Genomic DNA, 21073 nt, shown 5'->3' with positions numbered 1-21073 from the left:
AGAACGAGCATTGTTAGTGTTCTGATCCTGCCCCAGTTCTCTGAGATTAGTACAAGTACAAGATAATGCATATGAGTAAACACTAATAAACCATGACAAGAGTTTCTCGTGAGTTTCAGAAAGGGAGTAAGTAATATTAGAAGTTTCAATATTTTTTTTGTAAATTAGCTGTTAACTTTACAATTGAGGGAATACAAAAATTAACATATTTTTTAAATATCACAAGGCCATAAATTTTTAAGTTTATATCAATACTTATTCATTCCTCTTAATATTTATACACATACAATTACTACCTGTCTAACATTTAGGTATAGGAAAATGAAGCAAATGTAATCCTTTCATTGATGCATGGGCTACTGAGGGGGGCATATAATTATGTGTGTGTGTATGTGTGTGTGTGTGTGTGTATGTGTGTATGCATGTGCATGTATTATATAAAAACACATATACCATAAATACAAAATAACACATAACCATGTCACCTGAAATTCCAGAGAACATAGATAAGGAAACATTTTTTTTATAGCCCAAGCTTAAATAATGACAAAATATTTAAGCTACACCTTATTTATATCAAATGTAAATCACCCAGGAGCCTATTTTTTAGTGGAGCAATACTATTCATAGTATTTGAAAGTATTCCAAATTTTTCATTGAACAAAGTTATTCATATAGATAGATAGATGTAAAATTCAATTTTACTTCATATTAAAATGGTCACTTTAGAGTTGAGGCAAGAGCAAATGTTCCATGTCCCACTGTATCTGGTATCAAATATATGTAAATATACAGGGAAAACAAATTTTTAACATGAATGGAACTAACTAGTATGCAGAATATCCTTTCAAATATTATACACGTAAAGTTGTAAGAGAAACAGTTTCTATTAATACAAAAATCAAATGAAAATGTTTTTCTACCAGAATGTTTTGTTTTTAATTTTTATTAAAATCACAGAAAATAGAATAAGCCAAAATCATGTGTGAAGTTCACAAAAATGTAATTATTCTTCTAGAAAGAATATATCACTGTATAAGATTATATATCACAAAATATTAGGTTACATATTAACATGACATTACCAATAATGAGTTATTAAACCGATATTTTTTTCTAATCTTTCAATAAAACTATTTGTCAACAGTGCTGGAGAATAGACTGAATCATCTTTCTACTTTCCCCATAGAAAATCTTATAAACTATTGTCATTAGAAAAAGTCCAAGATATACAGTTAAAAAAAACTATGGGAAAAAATAAGTAATCTCAGACAATTCAAGTTTTCAAAGTATTTTCGCTTGAGGTATTTATAAATGTTTAACTTTAAAATTTTATGATTTCATGAATTCCTTTTTTAAATTAAAAACTAACATTGATTTTCCCATCCAATTTTATATTTGATATTATAGGTTCTTTTTCAAAAAGCAGTGTCTTTGTAAATTGAGCTGCTATAAACATTGATGCGGCTGCATCACTAGAATATGCTTATTTTTTAACTCTGTTGGGTATAAGCTGAGGGGTGGGATAATTGGGTCAAATGGTGGTTACATTCCAAGTTTTCTAAGGAATCTCCATACTGCTTTCCATAATGGTTGTACCAATGTGCAATCTATCACCAACATATGAGTGTGCCTTTTTCCCAAAATCCCCACTAACATTTATTGTTACTTGCATTCATGATAACTGCCATTCTGACTGGAAAGAGATAAATACATGACCAATGCAATTCCACTTCACATACAATCACAAGAATGTGATCAAAATTGGAATGGGTGGCACTCCATGCACATATAATATGTCAAATACACCCTACTCTCATGTATATCTAAAAACAACAAATTTTTAAAAAAAGAAGAAGAAGAAAGCCAAGAGGAGAAGGGGAAAAGCAAAGGTAGTATCTCAGAAATGTTTTCTAGGAATTCTTTGTTCTAATGTCATGCACCTTCTAATAAGTTTGAAATTATCAAAATAGAATATTTCTAAAAGAAAAATAAATTTTTAAAATTTTAAAAAAGTAATGTCTTTGCATACATATCCAGGAATAAAGTTCCTTGCAAGTGGTTGGTCACGTGTCTCCTATTTATTCACAGATTTCAGCCAGAGAGATGGCCCTGAACTGTCCAAATATATCATTTACAAAGAGCTCAGCAGCTGCTTCACTGAAGTGACAAGGCAGAGACAGTGGCCAACTACTCCAATACTGAAAGCTCTCCAAGATGAGGCCTACTTCATCTTTCCAGAAATACAATCCTGAAATAAGAAGGATACTTACTGAGCCATACCTTAAGATTGTTCCTTGAAAATTTTCATATTTCCTAGTTCCAATGCTTGTGATGGAGGTATTAAACAGGAAGTCAAGTTATCAACAAAAGGAGGAGGAGAACATAGAGTTAATAGGATGGGTTTTTGAGTAGCACAATTAATAATGACATCTTTTTTCTTTGGGAGGGGTGTACGCAGGAACACTCAACCACTGAGCCACATCCCCAGACCTATTTTGTATTTAATTTAGAGACAACTCACACTGAGTTACTTAGTGCCTCCCTGTTGCTGAGGCTGGCTTTGAACTCTCAATCTCCTACCTTAGCCTCCCAAGCTGCTGCGATTAAAGGCATGCGCCTTCGTGCCTGGCAACACGGAAATCTTTTAAAGAAGTGCAGAATCATCAAACAGAAAAGTCCCTGGGTATGGTATTTGAGGGTTCTCCACGTCCACTTTTCACAACTCCACCATCATTTAAAACGAACCTGTCATTGTCAGAAGAGATTTTTCCTTTACTGCAATCCATAGACTTTGTCTCTGCTGTTCCAAGCCAAGCACTGTGTTACGGAATCAAGAAACTAAACAAAAATATAGATAATCTAAGAGGCAGAAATAAAAGTGGGAACATTTAGAGGCTGAGAGACTCTAAAACAGATGTGGGGTGTAGGAAATTTTGGGAAGTAAGGAAAGAGGACTTTTAAAAGTCTTGTGGTAGGATATTAATTGGCTCCCTTTTAAGGTACTATATGAAGCTCAGTAAAAATATATTGTAATTACTTTTAACTATTTTGACATTCTGAATGTACCTCTAAAACATTTTAATTATTGCCAAAGCAGGATCCTGTGAGGTCCTGAGTTTTATTTTAATTACGTGCAACTGAAAGAATTAAGGTTCTTTATCTTGTTAGCTAAATTCTGTGTATGATTCAGAGTTATTAAGAATCAAAGCTGGAAATCTATTAGAAAAAAAAAAAAAGCCCATTCCTACAAAGAAAAATACTCATTGTAGTCTGTAGCATTTATTACCATGTCCACTGCTTAGTAAAGTGTTTCTCAAACACTAGTTTGAGGACTGCTTGGGTTGGAATTTTCTGAACTGATTTTTAAAATGATATTTTATGTGCTATACCAGCCCCAAGAATCAAACTATGATTGTAAACTGGAAATCTGCGTAGTCAGCACGTTGCCTGGGTAATTTATATGTGTGATCTAGAAGAGTCTGCAACTCTTTCCCCAGTGAGAAATAAAAATTTTTGAGTAGGTTTGTTCCATAACCCACAAGGACCTAGAGAATAAGATTGCATTTTATCTCACCCTGCATAAAACTCAACTCAAAGTGGATCGAGGACCTAGGCATTCGACTAGAGTCCCTGTGCTAACAGAAGACAAAGTAGGCCCAAATCTTCACCATGTCATCTTTGGAATTGACTTTCTTAAAAAGACTCCTAAAACCAGGAGGAGTAAAATCAACAACCAATAAATGGGATAGAATAAAACTAAAACGTTTCTTCACAGCAAAGGAAACAACCAATATTGAAAAGACCCTACATAATGGGAGAAAATCTTTTCCTACATGCAGCTCAGATAGAGCATTAATCTCCAGGATATATAAAGAACTCAAAAACTTAACACCAAAAAATAAATAAATAAATAGCCCGGACTGTGGTTGTAGCTCAGTGGAAGACTGCTTGCCTAGCGTGTGTGAGGCATTGGGTTCCATTCTTAGTACCACATAAAATAAATAAAAGTCCATCAACAACTAAAACATATAAAAACAAAACAAATGGGGAAGGAACTGAACAGACACTTCACAGAAAAGGAAATACAATCGATCAACAAATATATGAAAAATAATGTTCAACATCCCTAGCAACTAGAGAAATGCAGATCAAAACTGCTCTAAGATTTCATCTTCTGTCAGAATAGCAATTATCAAGAATACAAGTAACAATAAATGTTGGCAAGGATATGGGCAAAAGGTACACTCACACATTGCTGGTGGGACTAAAAACTGGTGCAATCACTATGGAAAGCAGTATGAAGACTCCTTAAAAAATCTGGAATAGAACCACCACTTGACCCATCTATCTCACTCCTCAGTCTATACCCAGAGGACCTAAAATCAGGATACTCCATTGATACAGCCAAATCAGTGTTTAAAGCAGCACAATTCAAAATAGCCAAACTACGGAACCAACTGAGGTGCCCTTCAACAGATGAATGGATAAGGAAAATGTGGTATATGTACATGATTGTATATTACTCTGCCTTAAAGAATAAAACTATGGCATTTGCCTGTAAAAGAATGGAGCTTATGCTAGGTGAATTAAGCCAATCCCAAACAGCTGAAGGCCAAATGTTTTCTCTAATATGTGGATCATAATTCACAATAAGGCAGGGGGGTTGCTAGGGAAGAATAGAGGTACTTTGTATTAGACAGAGAGGACTGAAGAGAGGGAAGAGGGCATGGGGGTAGGAAGAATAGTGGAATGAATCAGACACTATTACCCTATGTGCGTACATGATTGCATGACCAGTGTAACTTTACATCCTGTACAACCAGAAAAATGAGAAGTTATACTCCATTTATGTATGATGTGTCAAAATGCATTCTACTGTCATGTATAACTAATTAGAACAAGTTGAAAAATTATTTTAAAAACACGTATAAATGTTGATAGCAGCATCATTCCAAAATGTAGAAATAACCCAAATGTCTTCAACTGATAAATGGATAAATGAAATGTAGTATGAAAATGCAATGGAATACTATTCTACAATTTAAAAAAATCAAGTAAATGGTACATGCTGCAAAAATGAAGAAACCTCAAAAACATTATGTGACGTAAAAGAAGTCAGAAACAAAAGGCCATGTATTGCATGCTTTCATTTACATTAAATGCAAATCTGTAGCGGTAGTAGAAAAGACATTAGCATTCTCAAGAAGCTGAGGGAAGAAATATATGGCAAGCAATTGCTAATAGGTACAGGACTTATTTTGGGGATGATGGAAATATTCTAAAATTTATTGTGGTGATTGTTGCACAACTCTGGGAACGTACTAAAATCCATTAAACTGAAAGAAAATAAAAGATTTTATCTTATGCTTTGCTATGAGCATCATCAAGATAAAGAGTCTTATAAATAGGTCACACCACTCTCAACATATTGGACATTATGAAATTGGTATGAGGTTGTATCAGACACCTAAGACCACTAGAGAGCCAAAGACAACATTACATCAAGGTTATCCATCCCCCTGCTGGAGCCCTGTTAGCTACAAACCATTCAACAGTGCAGAGAAGCTAAGTCCTCAAAGATATTGAGAATTCCAAACTCCTCATTATCTTTACCAGAGCATCCAATTCTTAGAGAAATGCTCCCAGCTCATCTCTAGCCATACCAAAAGGTTTACAATGCTACATCATGCTAATTCACATCTCTGATCCTCCATATCACTCCATCTGCCTAAAACTCATTCCTCCCTTTCCCATTTAGTTAATTGACTTAATCTTCCATTTTTAAACTCAAAATATCCTCTTCTAAGACATTTTCGAAAATTAGCTTGATTTAGATATTTTCTACTTTCATAGGTCACTATCTGTTTATCAATGCTCTTTTATCAAACCTTATATAATTTATGTGTCTTTCTCCCTAACTTATCTGCTCCTAAAAGACCTTGCATAAAAGGAGCATTTAATAAACGATTATCTAATTAAAGGTCACTTGTCCCCCTTGGTTTAAGCCCTTTACTCTAGTTTCAATTAACTTTGAATTCAGTTCAATGTAAATTGTGATTCTTTTTCCTCCATTAATTGCTCTAATATTTTATTGCTAGTAATAACAATAATAATGACAAAGCCACATTTACTTTATTCTGAGCTAGAGGTTAGGTCTATGTGTGTTGAGTTTTTTTATGTGCTGTCTCTTTAAACATTTTTAATTATCCGATGAGTGAGATGGTTTCTGAAGAAGAAAAAATAGATTTAGAGATATAAGGAAGAGGAAAGTCACCTAGCTAGTGAGTGGAGGGGTTGGTCTGAAGTTCAAGTCCACCTGACTGTAAAGTGTGTTCTCTGCATAAACTCCTTGATAAATACATCTTCCATATCTTCTATATTTTCATTTTGGCTACTGCTAAATAGTTTGTATATCAAAATGGCAAAAACAAAGCTCATTAAAAGAATTCAGGTCAAACAATTTGGAGGCATATTTTACTATCTAAATAATAAAATCTACTACCTAATAAATCTAGTATCTTTCAATTTAGACTCATCATCAAAATTATTGGGATTTGGAGGTTCAGTCCATGGTCAGCTGTCTTCAAGGCTTAGGTGCACAAAACAACATGGTGAGAGACTGTGACAGAAGAAAGCATCCCAAGACATAGTAACAGGAAGCAGAGAGCTCCCTTCACCACAGACAAAATATAAACCCCACAATTACTCCCCTGGTGACCTACTTCCTTCAGCTATATCCCACCTGCCTACAGTTACCACCCAGTTCATCCATATCAGTGGATTAATCCACCCATTAGTCTATATCTCCCATAATCTAATCTTTTCACCTCTGGATATTCTTTCATTGTCTCACATATGAGCTTTTAGGGACACCTTATATCTAAACCATAACAGTAGTTGAACACATTGATAAGATTAATCCTAGGACCTGAGGAGGGACCTAAACATATCTGTTCCCATCTATATCATGTATTGAGGTTCAACATAAGCTTCTATCCAAGGTAAAAACAAGAAGTTTCAGTGACTAATAAAAGTTTGGAAAATAGCATCCTTTGTGAAATTTCCTATCTTCCATAGTGACATCATCATGATAGTCCAGAAATTTTCTGAAATACAGATTTATAGTATCTATAGTATTGCTTTGCCTTACCACATCAGAAATACTGCCAACAAAAAATTGAAGTCGACTGAATATGTCTTATTCTTGGCATATTCATAATAATTCTAGGCATATCTGTGTTTCTAAATTTTCTACTTAATAAACAATCTTAAATTTTGCCAGAAAATAGACTTAAACTCATGGACCTATAACCTTACAGTATGCTAAATATTTTTCAAAAATATTTGTAAAGGATGCTTTGCTTTTGCCCCGCTACCGACACCATAATCCAGGACAACATTCATATTTCTTCAAGATAAGTAGACACTGTCAGGAGTTGTTTGTCTACCATCTCCACTGGCCAGATTAGACATAACTGATGGTATTACTTTCTGTATGCAGGAGTACATCAGGAAAGACAGATACAGAGTATGCAATTTTTTTTCAACACATGCCATTGGTTAATCTAAAAATGTAAATAATGTGGTTTCAGACCCTATAACTCAAACCTCAATCTGAGCAGTAATTCCTCTTAATGGTAACATTCATAAATTCAGTAATGAGAAAAAATGGTTCTAACAGTAACCATCCTGACTATGCTGGGTGAAAATGCTCTGGCCAGCTATACATAGCACTGTAGCCTGGGTACTATAACCCTGTCTCATTCACAGACTCTTTACACAAATTCCATATATCTTAGCCTCAGTAGCATAGAGAAAATCTTGGTCTGCTTGAAGAAGTAAGACAGTTTTAATAAATCACAGTCTTACAATAATAAACACAGGAAATCTCTGGAAAATTGAACATCCAGTTTTTTTTTTTTTTTCTTTCTTTCTTTCTTTTCCCTTCCCAATACTCTGTCTTGGCTGCCAAAGCTAAAATGGTCTGACACCATACTCACAAAACTTCTTAAGTCCAGAAGCCTGAAAACTAATTTGGTCTAGTGTATGACTTCCTGTACTTCTTTATTCAACCTTGCCTTTGTTTACCAAGGAAGCCTGTACTGCCCTCTCCTGGATGGAATGCCTGTGCTCCTTATTAAGAGAGACCAAGCCACTGAGAATCTCCCTGTAAACACAGGCATTTTAATCCTAATCCACCAAGGACTACAAATATTCATTTTTAAATTATAAAATAACCTCAACCTACCCAAATGGATTTGTGGGTTGCAAACTGGGAGAGGAATGTTCTGCACAGGGAAACACAGGTCATTTTATTCAATAACATTTTCCAGTTTCCCAAGATAAACATAAGGACTGTACATTAGTTATTCTTTGTTCAGGTCAATGCCTTTTGTGACAACCCTCCTGGTCTTCCCACGTCAAAACAATCACATTCCCAACATCATTCTGAAGTAGGGGCAAGAAGTCTCAAAGCTCCCAGTATAATTTTCTTCCCACTCAACTGTGCTACCTCTCATATATTATGCCTTTGTGTTCTATAATAACATTGTAGTTATTTTCTTTACATGAAAGCAGAAGTGAATTTTAAAAGACTGGATCTAACTGTACTCATTCTATACTGACTGTAAATGCAGTTTCCCTTCTATTCTTAAATGCCCTTCTGCAAGCCAACTCTAAACACTATAGGTGGCTACAATAATGAGAAAGAGGGTAGACCTGAGTTGTAAGAGGTGGACTAATTCCCTGGAAATAAAATACTGACAATGAGAAAAGGCTGTGGCAAAAAGTATTTTATTGCCATGAAAATCAACACCATCACTGCTATAGCTTATGATTTAGCCATGATATGAATCTGGAGATCTCCGAACAAATAGTGCAAAAGGCAGAAGAACCTCAAAAGTTGGCCAGAATGCCCAATAATAAACTATTCAATACACTCAAGGGTTTATTTGATTATAACTCATTTAAAGATATTCACTGGATTTTTAGAACACCTTTGTATGAGTTTTAACTATTTTAGTGATTTTATTCTTATTATTCATTTTAACTTTTTAACTGCCTTGTTATTGGTGGTTATTCCTGTTATTCAATTTTTGAGTCCTACAAAAATCCAATACAGTTGTAAATATAGACACAATAAAAGCAATGAATGAGGGAATTAATAAACGGAAAGAATCCAAAACAGGAGATTAAAATACTTCACCAAATCATATCATAAATTGAGTAACATTCAGGTCTCAGATTTTTCTATTGCTCCATCAGAAAGCACACAATAAATAATAGATATAATGATGTCCCCAAAAGCTCAGGAAGTCTACAACTTGGAGGATGTGGGGTAGGGTGGCAGAAATTATTATACTTAGACTACAGGTAATACATTTCTTAGTATATACTATAAGCAGAATTCAGTGTAAGAAACATGCATTTTTAAACTAATTATTGTGCTAAACTTACCAATAGATCTCATCTCAGATGTAGAAGGTCAGAGTAATTAGGATTAGTGCTATCAAGTTATTAACATGAATTTGCTTCAACATATTGATATAACAAAGAATGTTTAACTATAACCTATAAGCTTTTTAATAGCAAATTCAAATTTTTCAAAGGCATTATGAAATTCTTCAAAAGAATGTCCTCTATATTACTATGAAGAATATCTAAAATCAATAGGTGTTACAGAATATTCTATTATTCTACAAAGTAATAATCCAAATTAGCCTATTCAAGAGAAATGGATAGATATGTTAAAAATATAAAAGAGTAATAAAATCACATGCTTTATAAAATGTTTGCTATTTATAGATATACTGGAAGGGAAATATACTTATCTGTTTTATTTAATCAAATTTGTAAAAAAAGTAAAATATTAGCATTTATAAGTTTCATTAGTGTGTAGATTTTAAAATATAACATTTATCTATTGTCTAATGTGATTTTGAAGATATATTACATTTTTTTAAATTTTTATTGTTGGTTGTTCAAAACATTACATAGTTCTTGACATATCATATTTCACACTTTGATTCAAGTGCGTTATGAACTCCCATTTTTACCCCGTATACAGATTGCAGAATCACATCGGTTACACATCCACTGATTTACATATTGCCATACTAGTGTCTGTTGTATTCTGCTGCCTTTCCTGTCCTCTACTATCCCCCCGATATATTACATTTAACATTAAGATTTATTTCTCTTTTTAATCCATATTACCTCTAGATTTTCCAGCAACCTTATCTGACAATTTTAGATTGATATGCATGTATCTAAAACCAGAAAAACTACTTTTATTTTTAAAAATTACTTAAAAAGTGAAATTCTTTATAAATATCAGCAAAACTCATATCTTTTAAAATCATTATCTATTTTTAAAAACTGGTATGATGTGTTTATTTATCATGCTCAGTATAGAAGGGTCATAAATTCTTAAAAGTCAGTTCTACTCGAACATACTCAAAACTGGTGAGCAAATTGGACCACATTAACACCCTACTGTTTTATATTTTAAACCAGGTTTTGAGTAATGGATGTGATTTTTCAAGTGAGCAAGTTGTAACTATGTCACATTGGAAGGACTTTAGTTCCCCCTCAACTAGTCCTTTGGGCACACTCTGTGTCTCCCAGAGTAGATTGCATTTAAGTGGCTTAGCAGGAGAGACATCAATGGAATGAGTTTCTGCTAAAATAAGATCAACAAACTCAGAGTCCTGCAAAAAAAGACCATTAAAATGTCAGAGTCAAGTCTTTCTAGGCCAAATGGACCTTTATTTGGCTCAACATTTTATACAATTATATTATACAGAGCTCTCAAATGTTAGTGCATCCAGATAGCTCTACTAGGGACCAAAGTTTAAGAAAGTTTTGGTCAGAAACAAAAGTGGAATTTTAATGTAGTCCAAGTGACTTTGAAAATTTAGTTATTTTTTTAATGGATAAACTTATAGAAAATTTGATGAAAATAATAAACTCAATAAAATTGAATAAAAGATGAAATAAAATATTTTATTGTAATATATTGCTTTATACTCTTACAAATCAAAGAACAAAGAAAACCAATTTGTTAGTCAACATGTAACTGATCAAACAAATTTATTGAAAAGTAGTTCAAGCTTGGCATAATGAATCTTATAATATATTTGTTTTTAGCCTAATGTGAGAAAAGGCCAAAATAAATTGAAATTACATGTTCTTCTTGAAAAAAAAATCTAGCCAATAAAATTGCTGGCATTATTGTTTTTAATTATCAGCTTTGCTTTTTCTTTGATATGGTAGTGGAACAGAAAAAGTCACTGTTAAATGCTGAGTAGTACCAAACAATGTTAACAACACATTTTTTTCTTATTTTATTGTATACTATCCTTAAACAAGTTCAAAGACAGAAAAAAAAATGTTTTCCCACCTGCCAAACTTTTGTTCATATTTCCATATCATGATGTAAGAGAAGCAAAGGGTATTTTAAACTTTTTTGAATATACTTCAGGCAATTGCTTGTGAAAACAGTAGCAGGGATAAAATTATACAATGCAGCAGCTTTAAAATATCGCATTTCAAGTTAATTATTGCTTTCAGCCAAGCATGATAGTGCACACTTTAAATCTCAGTGACACAGGAAACTGAGACAGGAGGATTGCAAGTTGGAGGCCAGCCTCAGCAACTTAGCAAGGCCCTAAGCAACTTTGTGAGACCCTGTCTCAAACTAAAAAATGAAAAGGGCTGAAGATGTGGGTTAAGCACTCCTGGGTTCAATCCCTGATACCAATAAAATAAAATAAAATAAACTTAATCACGGCTTTAAACTCAGAAAAGATGAAGCAACATCCCTCTCTTTTCTTGATCAGAGAAATATAGAAATTTAGATCATCATTGTATGTAGAAATGTAGTGAGTCCCAATACTATATAAGTAACATTTGCACAGGATATAAATCAACTTTAACACCATAACGTAGACAATGTGTAGTTTAATATTCAGAATACACAGTTATTTTCATTTAAAAGGAGAAAATTGCATATTTTGATGCACATTTTAATGTCACAACTTAAAATAATGCAGGGACTGTGCTAAGAAAAGATCAACAAAAATCTAATTGCTACTTTTCATTTCTGGAGTACAATAACTTGTGCTCTGAAAATAAAACGCCTTCCTCACATTTTTTTTTTTTTCTTTCAAGAATAAGTAGGCAAAACCTAAATAATGTAAGGCACTGAACTGAGTCATGTGTCATATGTGAGACATGAGAAGTAGGTTACAGTAGATTTTCTGTAACAGTGTCCATCCAAAGTTGGGACATTAATGACCAGGTCTCATGTGAAAGACATAGCTTCTGAAATACATGGAAACAATTTTTCCACAGCAATTTGTGCAGCAGTGTGTGCTCACTGTTTTCCGGATATGTTGCAGGGGCTTGTTGGGTAAAAGAAAGAAATTGCAAGCTCTCACTTTGGCCCTTTACTTTCTGGCTTTTTCCTTCTTCCTTTCTGGCAGAAGAGTTATTTCCCCTCCTGTAGTATTACCCTCTCTAGTTTGGGCTATTTGTTTGGAAATAGGTGTACAAGAAAAGTCTGGCTTCACTTCTGGACAGAAATAGTTATGAAGGCACATGCCAATGACTCTCCTTCATCAGTTTCATCCTAGGTCTACCTTAACTGTAGATGGGGATGAGAAAAATGCAGAGGGTCCTTGATGCAGGTTTTCACTCTCATGTTGTCTACACAATACCTCTCCCTCAAATGTTCAACCCAATCCCATTTGAGGGAAAGCAATTTTGTAAAGGGAGTTGGTAGGAGCACTGCTATTATGTGTTCCATCTAATTGAGAGGCTACCTGGCCTCATTTCAAAAGCACTAGTAATCATGGCAGCATTAAAATATGTATTGCTTGGAATTTAGGCATTTCAGAATGCAGAGCTTGTTTCTCTATAAACTGTATTTATTCTTTAATTATCAGTAAGAAAAAACCCCCACATAATTAGGTTAATTACTAGGCCATTTAAAAAAAGATTTTAAAAAGTGACCTTGAGCCACTTGCCCTCCTTCCAGAATGCCACACTTCAATCAAACAGTGGTGCCCTGCTGGCTGTGGTGGCACAGGCCTGTAATCCCAGAGGTTCAGGAGGCTGAGGCAGGAGGATCACAAATTCAAAGCCAGCCTCAGCAAAAGCAAGGTGCTAAGCAACTCAGTGAGAATCTGTCTCTAAATAAAATACAAAATGGGGCTGGGGATGTGGCTCAGTGGTTAACAGTCCCTGAGTTTAATCCCTGGGACAAAAAAAAAAAAAAAAGGTAGTGCCTTTATCCTCCCTTAGGCTTTGGGTAAGCTTTGTCATTGTTTCTCCTAATAGATCATGGAAAGGTAATGCTGTATAATTTACAAGGCTTGATTGTAAAATGAATACCACTTTTGCCTGCCTCTTGGAGCACTCATCTTTGGGACTCTGAGCTGTATTATTAGATATCCAAAAAGAACAAGCTGTGATAAAGTCCAAACTATCCCATCAGGAACCTTGTGAAGAGGCTCTGAGAACATGAAGAGAGGTGCCCAGCCCGTCCCCATTGCCCCATCCATTCAGCGCCATCTGTTCAGCTCTGACTGCCATCTGTCTATTAGTACCTGAGAAAACTCTAGAGTGCCTAATTGAGCTATTCCTGAATTTTTTATCTACAAAAAAAATGAACGTTGCTATGTTTAAAGCCACTAAATTTTGGAATTAAGTGTTATACAGACAATAAGAAGAACCTGATCAATTTTACTAGCTCCCAGGGGTATGTGGAAATTGTACAGATTTGAAAACACACATACACACACACATGTGCACTAATACAGAATATAAGTCACAAGCTATATACTCAGTGGACAACCTTTGCACCTGTTGAAGCAATCTGAAGGGTCTACAGTTCATTCTGTTAAATATTAGGAACAAATTGAGGTGACAAATAGTATATGCTTATTTTCTGCTTTCTTGAAGAACTAATGTATTTTATCTACATGAATATAATTCTTATAGCAGAATTTCCCCCAATAATCATCTAAAGTCATTTACAAAAGCACTTAGCTTCTTCAGTCCTTCCTTGGGACCCAATATTGAACAAAAAACATTTATCTGACATGCAAGAAATTCGGTATGCTCAAATAGTTTGAAAAACAGTATAATATTTAGATATAGCTTCTAAATAAAATATACAGTTAAAACTCTTAATATAAAGATTTTTAAAGGTAACAGAATTATTATGTGCACCTGGACTTGAACTCATAGAAAAAACAAAAATATGAACTTCAGGATATTCTTGGTGATTAGAAATGGTTGGTTCCTGAGGCTGACTGAGGTCACTAAAGGGATCCATCTCTATTATACAAATACATGGAAGGTCTAGAGGTAACAAGATAAAACAGTGACAGGTCACAATGCAGCTTTGACCTCCATGGCAGCATCTTAGTGGGCATTAGAAAATAGTGTATTAAGCAGATAATTTAGTATTCCAAATCAAACTCCTTTGGAGAAAATTTGGGTCAAGTCTTGCTCCCTTTCGGCCAATGTCCCACCACTCCCTCCCCTCATCTGATTAAAGGGATTCCTGTAACACCAGAAAATAGGTACCAAGATCCTGGTAAATTTCACCAAGATCTTTTGTATATTGATGGCAGGGCCAACTTCCCTGGGCTATATAATGCACTGCAACCCTCCAAAATGATTCAGTTGCTCGGACAGCTAGCTGTGTCTTATAAGCAAACAATCTGGGGCTCTCTGACTTCTTTCTTTCTCACTCTCATTCTTTCTTACACACACACACACAAAAAAAAAAAAAAAAAACATATTCTATTACATTATCAATTTCCTCTCTTCCACACACCCATGTTCTTCAGAAAGGGCAAAGTTAGAAACGACAGGACAGGACTTGTGAGCAGAAATTACAGCCTCCTGCATCTCATCCATGCAAATTTAAACCTGAAACCAATAAATGTGCTTTCATTGCCAATAAAGAACTAATTGTACTACACACTAAAAGGAAAATAAGGAAAAGTTTACACATTCCTCAGGCTAACTAACATGTGCTTAGGCCATATTTACAGTGTTAGAATGATCTGTAAATAATTGTTACTTTTCCTTCTACTTTTATCAACCTAATGCATTTCTAATCCTGCTGTTAAAACTTTACCTATTTAAATAGTTGAAAATTAATTAATCAAATAGTTGAAAGTTAATTAATCAAGGATTAAGTATTTATGACTGAGCCTTTGCATATGGAATACATAAAAATAGGATGTTAGATACATTTAGCATATTCTTGGTTTTAAATGAATGATATTCCATTTAATCACTCATATGAATGAAAAAGTGTATGTCAAATGAGTAAATTAATGATGAATGTAAAATTCTAGATCACTTTTTAAAATTACTCCATTTATAACAATTTAAATACCATAACTACTAACACATTCCAAAGTTATAAGGAGCCTATCTATTTTTATAAACAGGTTTTATTCTCTATTATTATTGCATATTCCATAGAAGTAAAGGGCTATCTGGAATTGTTTCAAATTCTCTTACATTACATGTCACTCTAAAGAAACTTTTTTTTCCAGATAAGTTGTAAAGAACATGTATTTTTTAATGGCAGGTATTTTATCATCTCTGGCCATTTAGATTATAGGTGTGGAATCCTGTTTTATATGGCACCCTGCTACCGTGGAAATTCTCTTTTAGCTGTTTCAGTTAGAAAGTCTTTGCCAAACAAAACAGTAGGAGGGAAGCTGTAAAAAAAAAAAAAAAAGCCTCAAAATGCTAAAAAAAGAAATAAGTGAACAAGCAACAATGTAAACACAAACTAGAGTAATATTCCCATGACCTACATTTAGTAGGAAAAAAAAGAAAAAACATAAGATGCAGAGAATATCTATTTAAAACAACGTACATTTGCCTTTAGAAACAAATTTATTCAGACACTTTTATAAATAAGCTATTGTACTACAATAATTATGTTAAAAAATCTCAGACCTCAGATATTATTTTAAGGTAAATGTGTCTGGTCTATGATTTTCTTCTGAAATGAGAATGATATAAAATTTTAAAAGAAATTTTTTTTAAAAAGCAAGCTCACTGAAATCTAAATAGTCCAATTGTACAAATAGATGATCCTCAAGATTGCCTTTTGAAAATCACTCAGTTTGTTATGTAGAAAGTGACTAGTATGACTTAGGAAGATGAGTTCCATATCTTAGATTCAGACTCAACTGCTTTTTTGCAGACATGTGGTTCATTTACATCACTTCTTTTTGGTTTGAAATGGATATAACCAGATGAACATTAAAATGAAATATATCATAGTACGGCCATTGTGAAAAACACTGTGACCATGCACTCCAGACTCTGGATATTCACATTCAAGGACCATTTGTGTGTCCTAGTAGCCTCCTAACAACCCCCCTGTGCTGCAGGCACTACTGCTGGGATTTCTGAGGTTCAGAGATGTTAAGTTGCTTACTCAAAGTGCAAGGCGGAATGCAAACAGGGACACAGTTTTAGATGCATTTCTCCTCATCACAGCTGTCCTCTAGAACTATGTGGGGGAATCCAACCACTTATTTGATAATACCTTGAGCCTAGAAAGAGCTCATTAAATCTCAATAGGTTAAGTCCCAAATTCAACTCACAACCAAACTCAGAATAAATCATATGATTTTATAGTCCTATCACATATATCTATTTAAGGGAGGCCAGGAGGCATTTTCCAGTTACTGCTCACAGGAGACTGCCTTTCCTTTTCTTTTGCCCATCTTTTCTCTTTTGTAGGTGTGCAAGAAAAAGTATGGCCTTTAGAAAGGATTCCAGGCTCATCTTTTTAAATGCCCTCATAGATGGGTCTGAAGAATAACCCATCAGTCAATGTTTACTTTTGCATAATAACAGAATATGACCATGAGAATCATTGTCAGGAAGAATATTTTATCTTCTGCTGAGGGGGAAAAACAATCTTGAAGAGGATTAGCAAAAGTTGGTATTTGAAATATTCATTGGTTAATATTATCAAGAACTGTCCTCTTTCCTAATCCTAATTATAAAGTTAAACCAGCATATCATGTGAAGTGAGCACAGACAAAAAAAAAAAAAACAGCAACAACAACAAATATCAAGTAAATTCATAGAGACTTACAGATGGAAAGGATTTGCACTCCCTTACAAACAATGACAGCTAGTGAAACAATGAGAATTTTGCAAAATAAAACTCTACAGGAAATATGCCTAGAATAATCAACCTATTTGTTTACCTAAGGGAAATATGTATACCCTTAATTATGTAGGAATAAATACATGAATTAAAATGAGTCACTTGCCCATACCAGATAACTGAAAGTATTATTCTTTCAGTCTGATTCCTTATTCATTTCACAATAATTTCTCGTGCACCTACTTATTATATCCCAAGCACTGGGGATACAATGATAAATAAAACTCCTGATCTTCATAATGCTCATGGTCTAGGTAGTAGACAACTGGAGAATATTTATAAAATACAAAGTGACAGTGGGATAGAGGAAAATAACTGTTTTGAGGAGAAATAAAGATAACTGAAAAGTGACACATAAGTGAAAACCCCATTGCAGATTCTGTTACCTCAAATGCATTGTAATGAAAAGGACTTTAACATTTTCACATCATTCTGTAATAACTGCTTAAAAATGAAGAAATTTAGATGAAAAAAACAAGTGTATATATAAATGGGTAGGACATGAAAACCAGGAACAAGGAGCAGTTTGGTTTAGCAAGATCTTCAGTAAAGTGAAATAGAGTAATGAAGTTAAGGCTGAAAAGAAAAAGAGGCTGCAAATGGAGGACTTGAATAGCAGACCAAAGTTTCCAGGCTCTTTCAATGGGGAGAAAAGAACTTAGAACATGAGGTTGCAAAGGCTGATATTTCTGAACAATTACTGTAGACACAATAAGCAAAACATGGACAAAAGGGAGAGACAACGCTTAGGAACATCATTTATGGTCAATGAAAGTCTTGGTTACTAATATGAGATTGAAAAAAGAGACTATACCGGGGAATAAGAATTCTAAGAGTCAATAATTGTTATCAACTGGATGTTTGAATCCTCCCAGGATTCATGTTGAAATCTTAAATTCCATTGTATTAGGAGGTGAGGCTTGGGGAGGTTTTAGATGATAGAGGATATGATGAGATCAATGTTCTTATAAAAAGAGACAAGAGAGAACTTGCTTCCTTCTTCTTCTGTCCAACATATGAAGATACAATAAGACCGCTATGTACAAACTAGGAAGTAGGTCTTCCCTAGATACCATCTCTGCTGAAATCTTGATTTTGGACTTCCCGGCCTCCAGAACTATGATAAATCTTTCACCCAAGCCATCAAAACTAGGGTATTCTGTTATAGCAGCCCTGACTACAATAGCAATTGAGTGAATAAAAAAGAGAGTCCCTTGAAAATTAAAGTCCAAGATTCCAAAGGGAACACTTCATATACAGCAGGGTGGACACTGTGAGCTTGATTTTGAGCCCAATGAGTTTGAGGTGCCAGAGACACATTCAGGTGAGATATATTAGAGATGGTAGGATTACAAGTATAGTATTGATTTGCACTCATCTTAGAGGTGGGTGTTGATGTAGGAAGGACAGTCAAAGAAGAGAGCATAGATAGAAGACAGCACTAGAATCAGAATCTGAGCAGAACCTGAAACCCAGTCAGTGGTCATGAAAAGATGTGAGAGAGGACAGGAAGAGAGTATCTAGGGGAATAAACTAAACGAAAGAATAGAGAATAATGGAAGCCAGGGAGTGGGATCAGAAATAATCAGTGAAATTAAGTAATGGGGAGAGACTCTCCATGTTGGAGAACAGGCCCTGGATTAGGAAAGGAAAGGGCTGTCCTGGTTGCTAAATGCTACTTGTGTTTCAAAAACTAGAATCCATTCTCAGAATCAAGGACTGTTGCCAAACACCTGAAAACTCTGGATAAAGCTCTATTATCTTATCAATTCTCCAGAGAAGACTATGGATGACTTTCCTCATCTCATCTTTGATGAATTTCATGTCTTATCTCTAGCAAATGTAAGCATTGAAAGAATCAAAGTTAAGGGAGCATATAGATATTTCTCATCCTTTAATATGAAATTCTGTGGGGCAGTTCAGGCCACTTATCATCACTTCCTTTTATCAGATGAAAAAAATAAAGCCTAAAGTTCTTTTTTTTTTATGAAAGCTTTAACATCCTAAGAAATATTCAGGTTATTTATAAAGTAAGTCATAAAATGATAAATGGAAGGCAAGTACCTAAATTTCTATTTAAGAGCTTTAACTTGGACTCATTACATTGGTCCATATGTTAGTGTGGGATTAGTACTGAGTTCCAAGGTAGATTTTAGGATTCAATTCATATAAATAATTCCATCAAAGGGGTTTTACTTTAATCATATCAGGGCATAGCTAATTATCTGTAATAGTATGGAAAGTTAGTGTTTTAGTCAGCTTTTTCATTGCTGTAACTAAAGGACCCTACTAGAACAACTGTAGAGGAGGAAAAGTTTATTTGGGGGCTCACAGTTTCAGAGGTCTCAGTCCATAGACAGTAAGCTCCATTTCTGGGGGCTCAAGATGAGGCAAAACATCATGGTGAAGAGTGTAGCAGGGGGAAGCAGCTCACAGGATGAGCAGGAAGCAGAAAGACTCCACTCTCCAGATACAAAATGTATATCCCATAGCCATGCCCACAGTGAACCACTTTCTCTAGCCACATCCCATCTGCCTCCAGTTATACCTAATTAATCCCATCAGAGGTTAATTCACTGATTAGGCTAATGCTATAACCCAGTCATTTCTCCTCTAAACCTTTTTGCATTATCTCACATATGAGCTTCTGAAGACACCACATCTAAACCATAACAGTTAATAATTACAGTCAATTATATCAGGTTAATGTTTATCAGAGTATTTACTAAATAACTCTTGTTAAATTAATGGTCTAATTAAGAAACTGAATTTAAATACCTGTGGCACCCATTTGGAGGACACAAAGCTGGTTACTTCTATTACAGACAAGCCAGTTTGGGAAAGTCGATTGATAAATTCAACTTTTATGTCTGTAGGAACTATAACCTATAAAAACATAAAAAGTTAGATTATAAGTAAAGTCACTTGGGGTCTATTGTTGAAAAACAGAAATTCACTTCCTAACTGAAAAGAAATGTGATTTATAAACTCAAGTAGCAAGTGAAAACAAACATGTCTTTAACATCCTAAGAAATGTTAATATTTAAACTGAGTGTTTGAAATACACTCAGTAAAGCCAATATAAACTTACCTTTTCATTCTGCAATCCATCCCTAGGCCCAACTTCTACTATTTTAACATATTCAGGGAGCCCAGATAACTGGGATGATTCCTGAAAAGCAAAATATAAAGACAAGAAAAATATAGCATTTAGATTGCCATACTTTCTTATTTAAAAAGCTAAACAATTATACTATATTAAATAAAGCCTCATCCAGAAAGCAATAACAGTAAGAAATCAACATAATGATACAATCTAAATACCCTACTTATATTTGTAACATGAACTCATATTTTTATAACTGCTTGATATTTTATGATTTAAATTCAAAAGAATAATTTCTAAAAATAAAATTGTGAAATAAGGGATTCACTCAGGATCTAAAGAGCAAATCTGTTGAATCATTCTGCATATAATTATATCACCTTTTTAAGAAAGATTTCTTTTTTAGTTGTAAATGGGCACACTACCTTTATTTTGTTTATTTATCTTTTTTAATGTAGTGCTAAGGGTGGAACTCAGAGCCTCACACATGCTAGGTGAGTGCTCTACCACTGAGCCACAGCCTCAGCTCCTAGATCACATTTTGTTAAAATAAACGTTAAGCCATTGTTATTAGCAGATATCTGCCACACAAGAGTCATACCAGCTGCCACCTGCAATTCCCTGAACTTGAGTGTAGATTTGGTATTTTGGCTCATGCACAGAAAGATAAGGTTAGATATAAAAGTATGCTATTTGCTTCTCTGTGTCACACAACAGAGCTACCACACAAACACTGCTTC

At 34.3% G+C, this 21073-nt stretch overlaps 1 protein-coding gene across 5 annotated transcripts in view; it reads right to left on the bottom strand.

Annotated features, from left to right (window-relative positions):
- The window catches only part of Hmgcll1 (3-hydroxy-3-methylglutaryl-CoA lyase like 1), a 138306-nt gene that overhangs the window by 85722 nt on the left and 31511 nt on the right, over positions 1-21073 (bottom strand). For 3 of the 5 annotated variants that reach the window (XM_027938272.2, XM_027938273.2, XM_027938274.2), the window contains exons 2-3: positions 20319-20399; positions 20006-20113 (exon numbers count right to left, since the gene is read on the bottom strand). The exons of 1 other annotated variant lie outside the window; for it this stretch is intronic. In XM_027938272.2, the coding sequence (XP_027794073.1) occupies positions 20006-20113; positions 20319-20399 (189 nt within the window). Of the gene's footprint in view, positions 1-20005; positions 20114-20318; positions 20400-21073 lie in introns of those variants that run through there. One more of the 5 variants, XM_071613925.1, reaches the window with a different exon arrangement.

This window comes from Marmota flaviventris, chromosome 6, assembly GCF_047511675.1.
Source record: "Marmota flaviventris isolate mMarFla1 chromosome 6, mMarFla1.hap1, whole genome shotgun sequence".
Lineage (NCBI taxonomy): Eukaryota > Metazoa > Chordata > Mammalia > Rodentia > Sciuridae > Marmota > Marmota flaviventris.
Note: the sequence above shows the minus strand (reverse complement) of the source record. Positions and strands in the feature narration are given on the sequence as shown.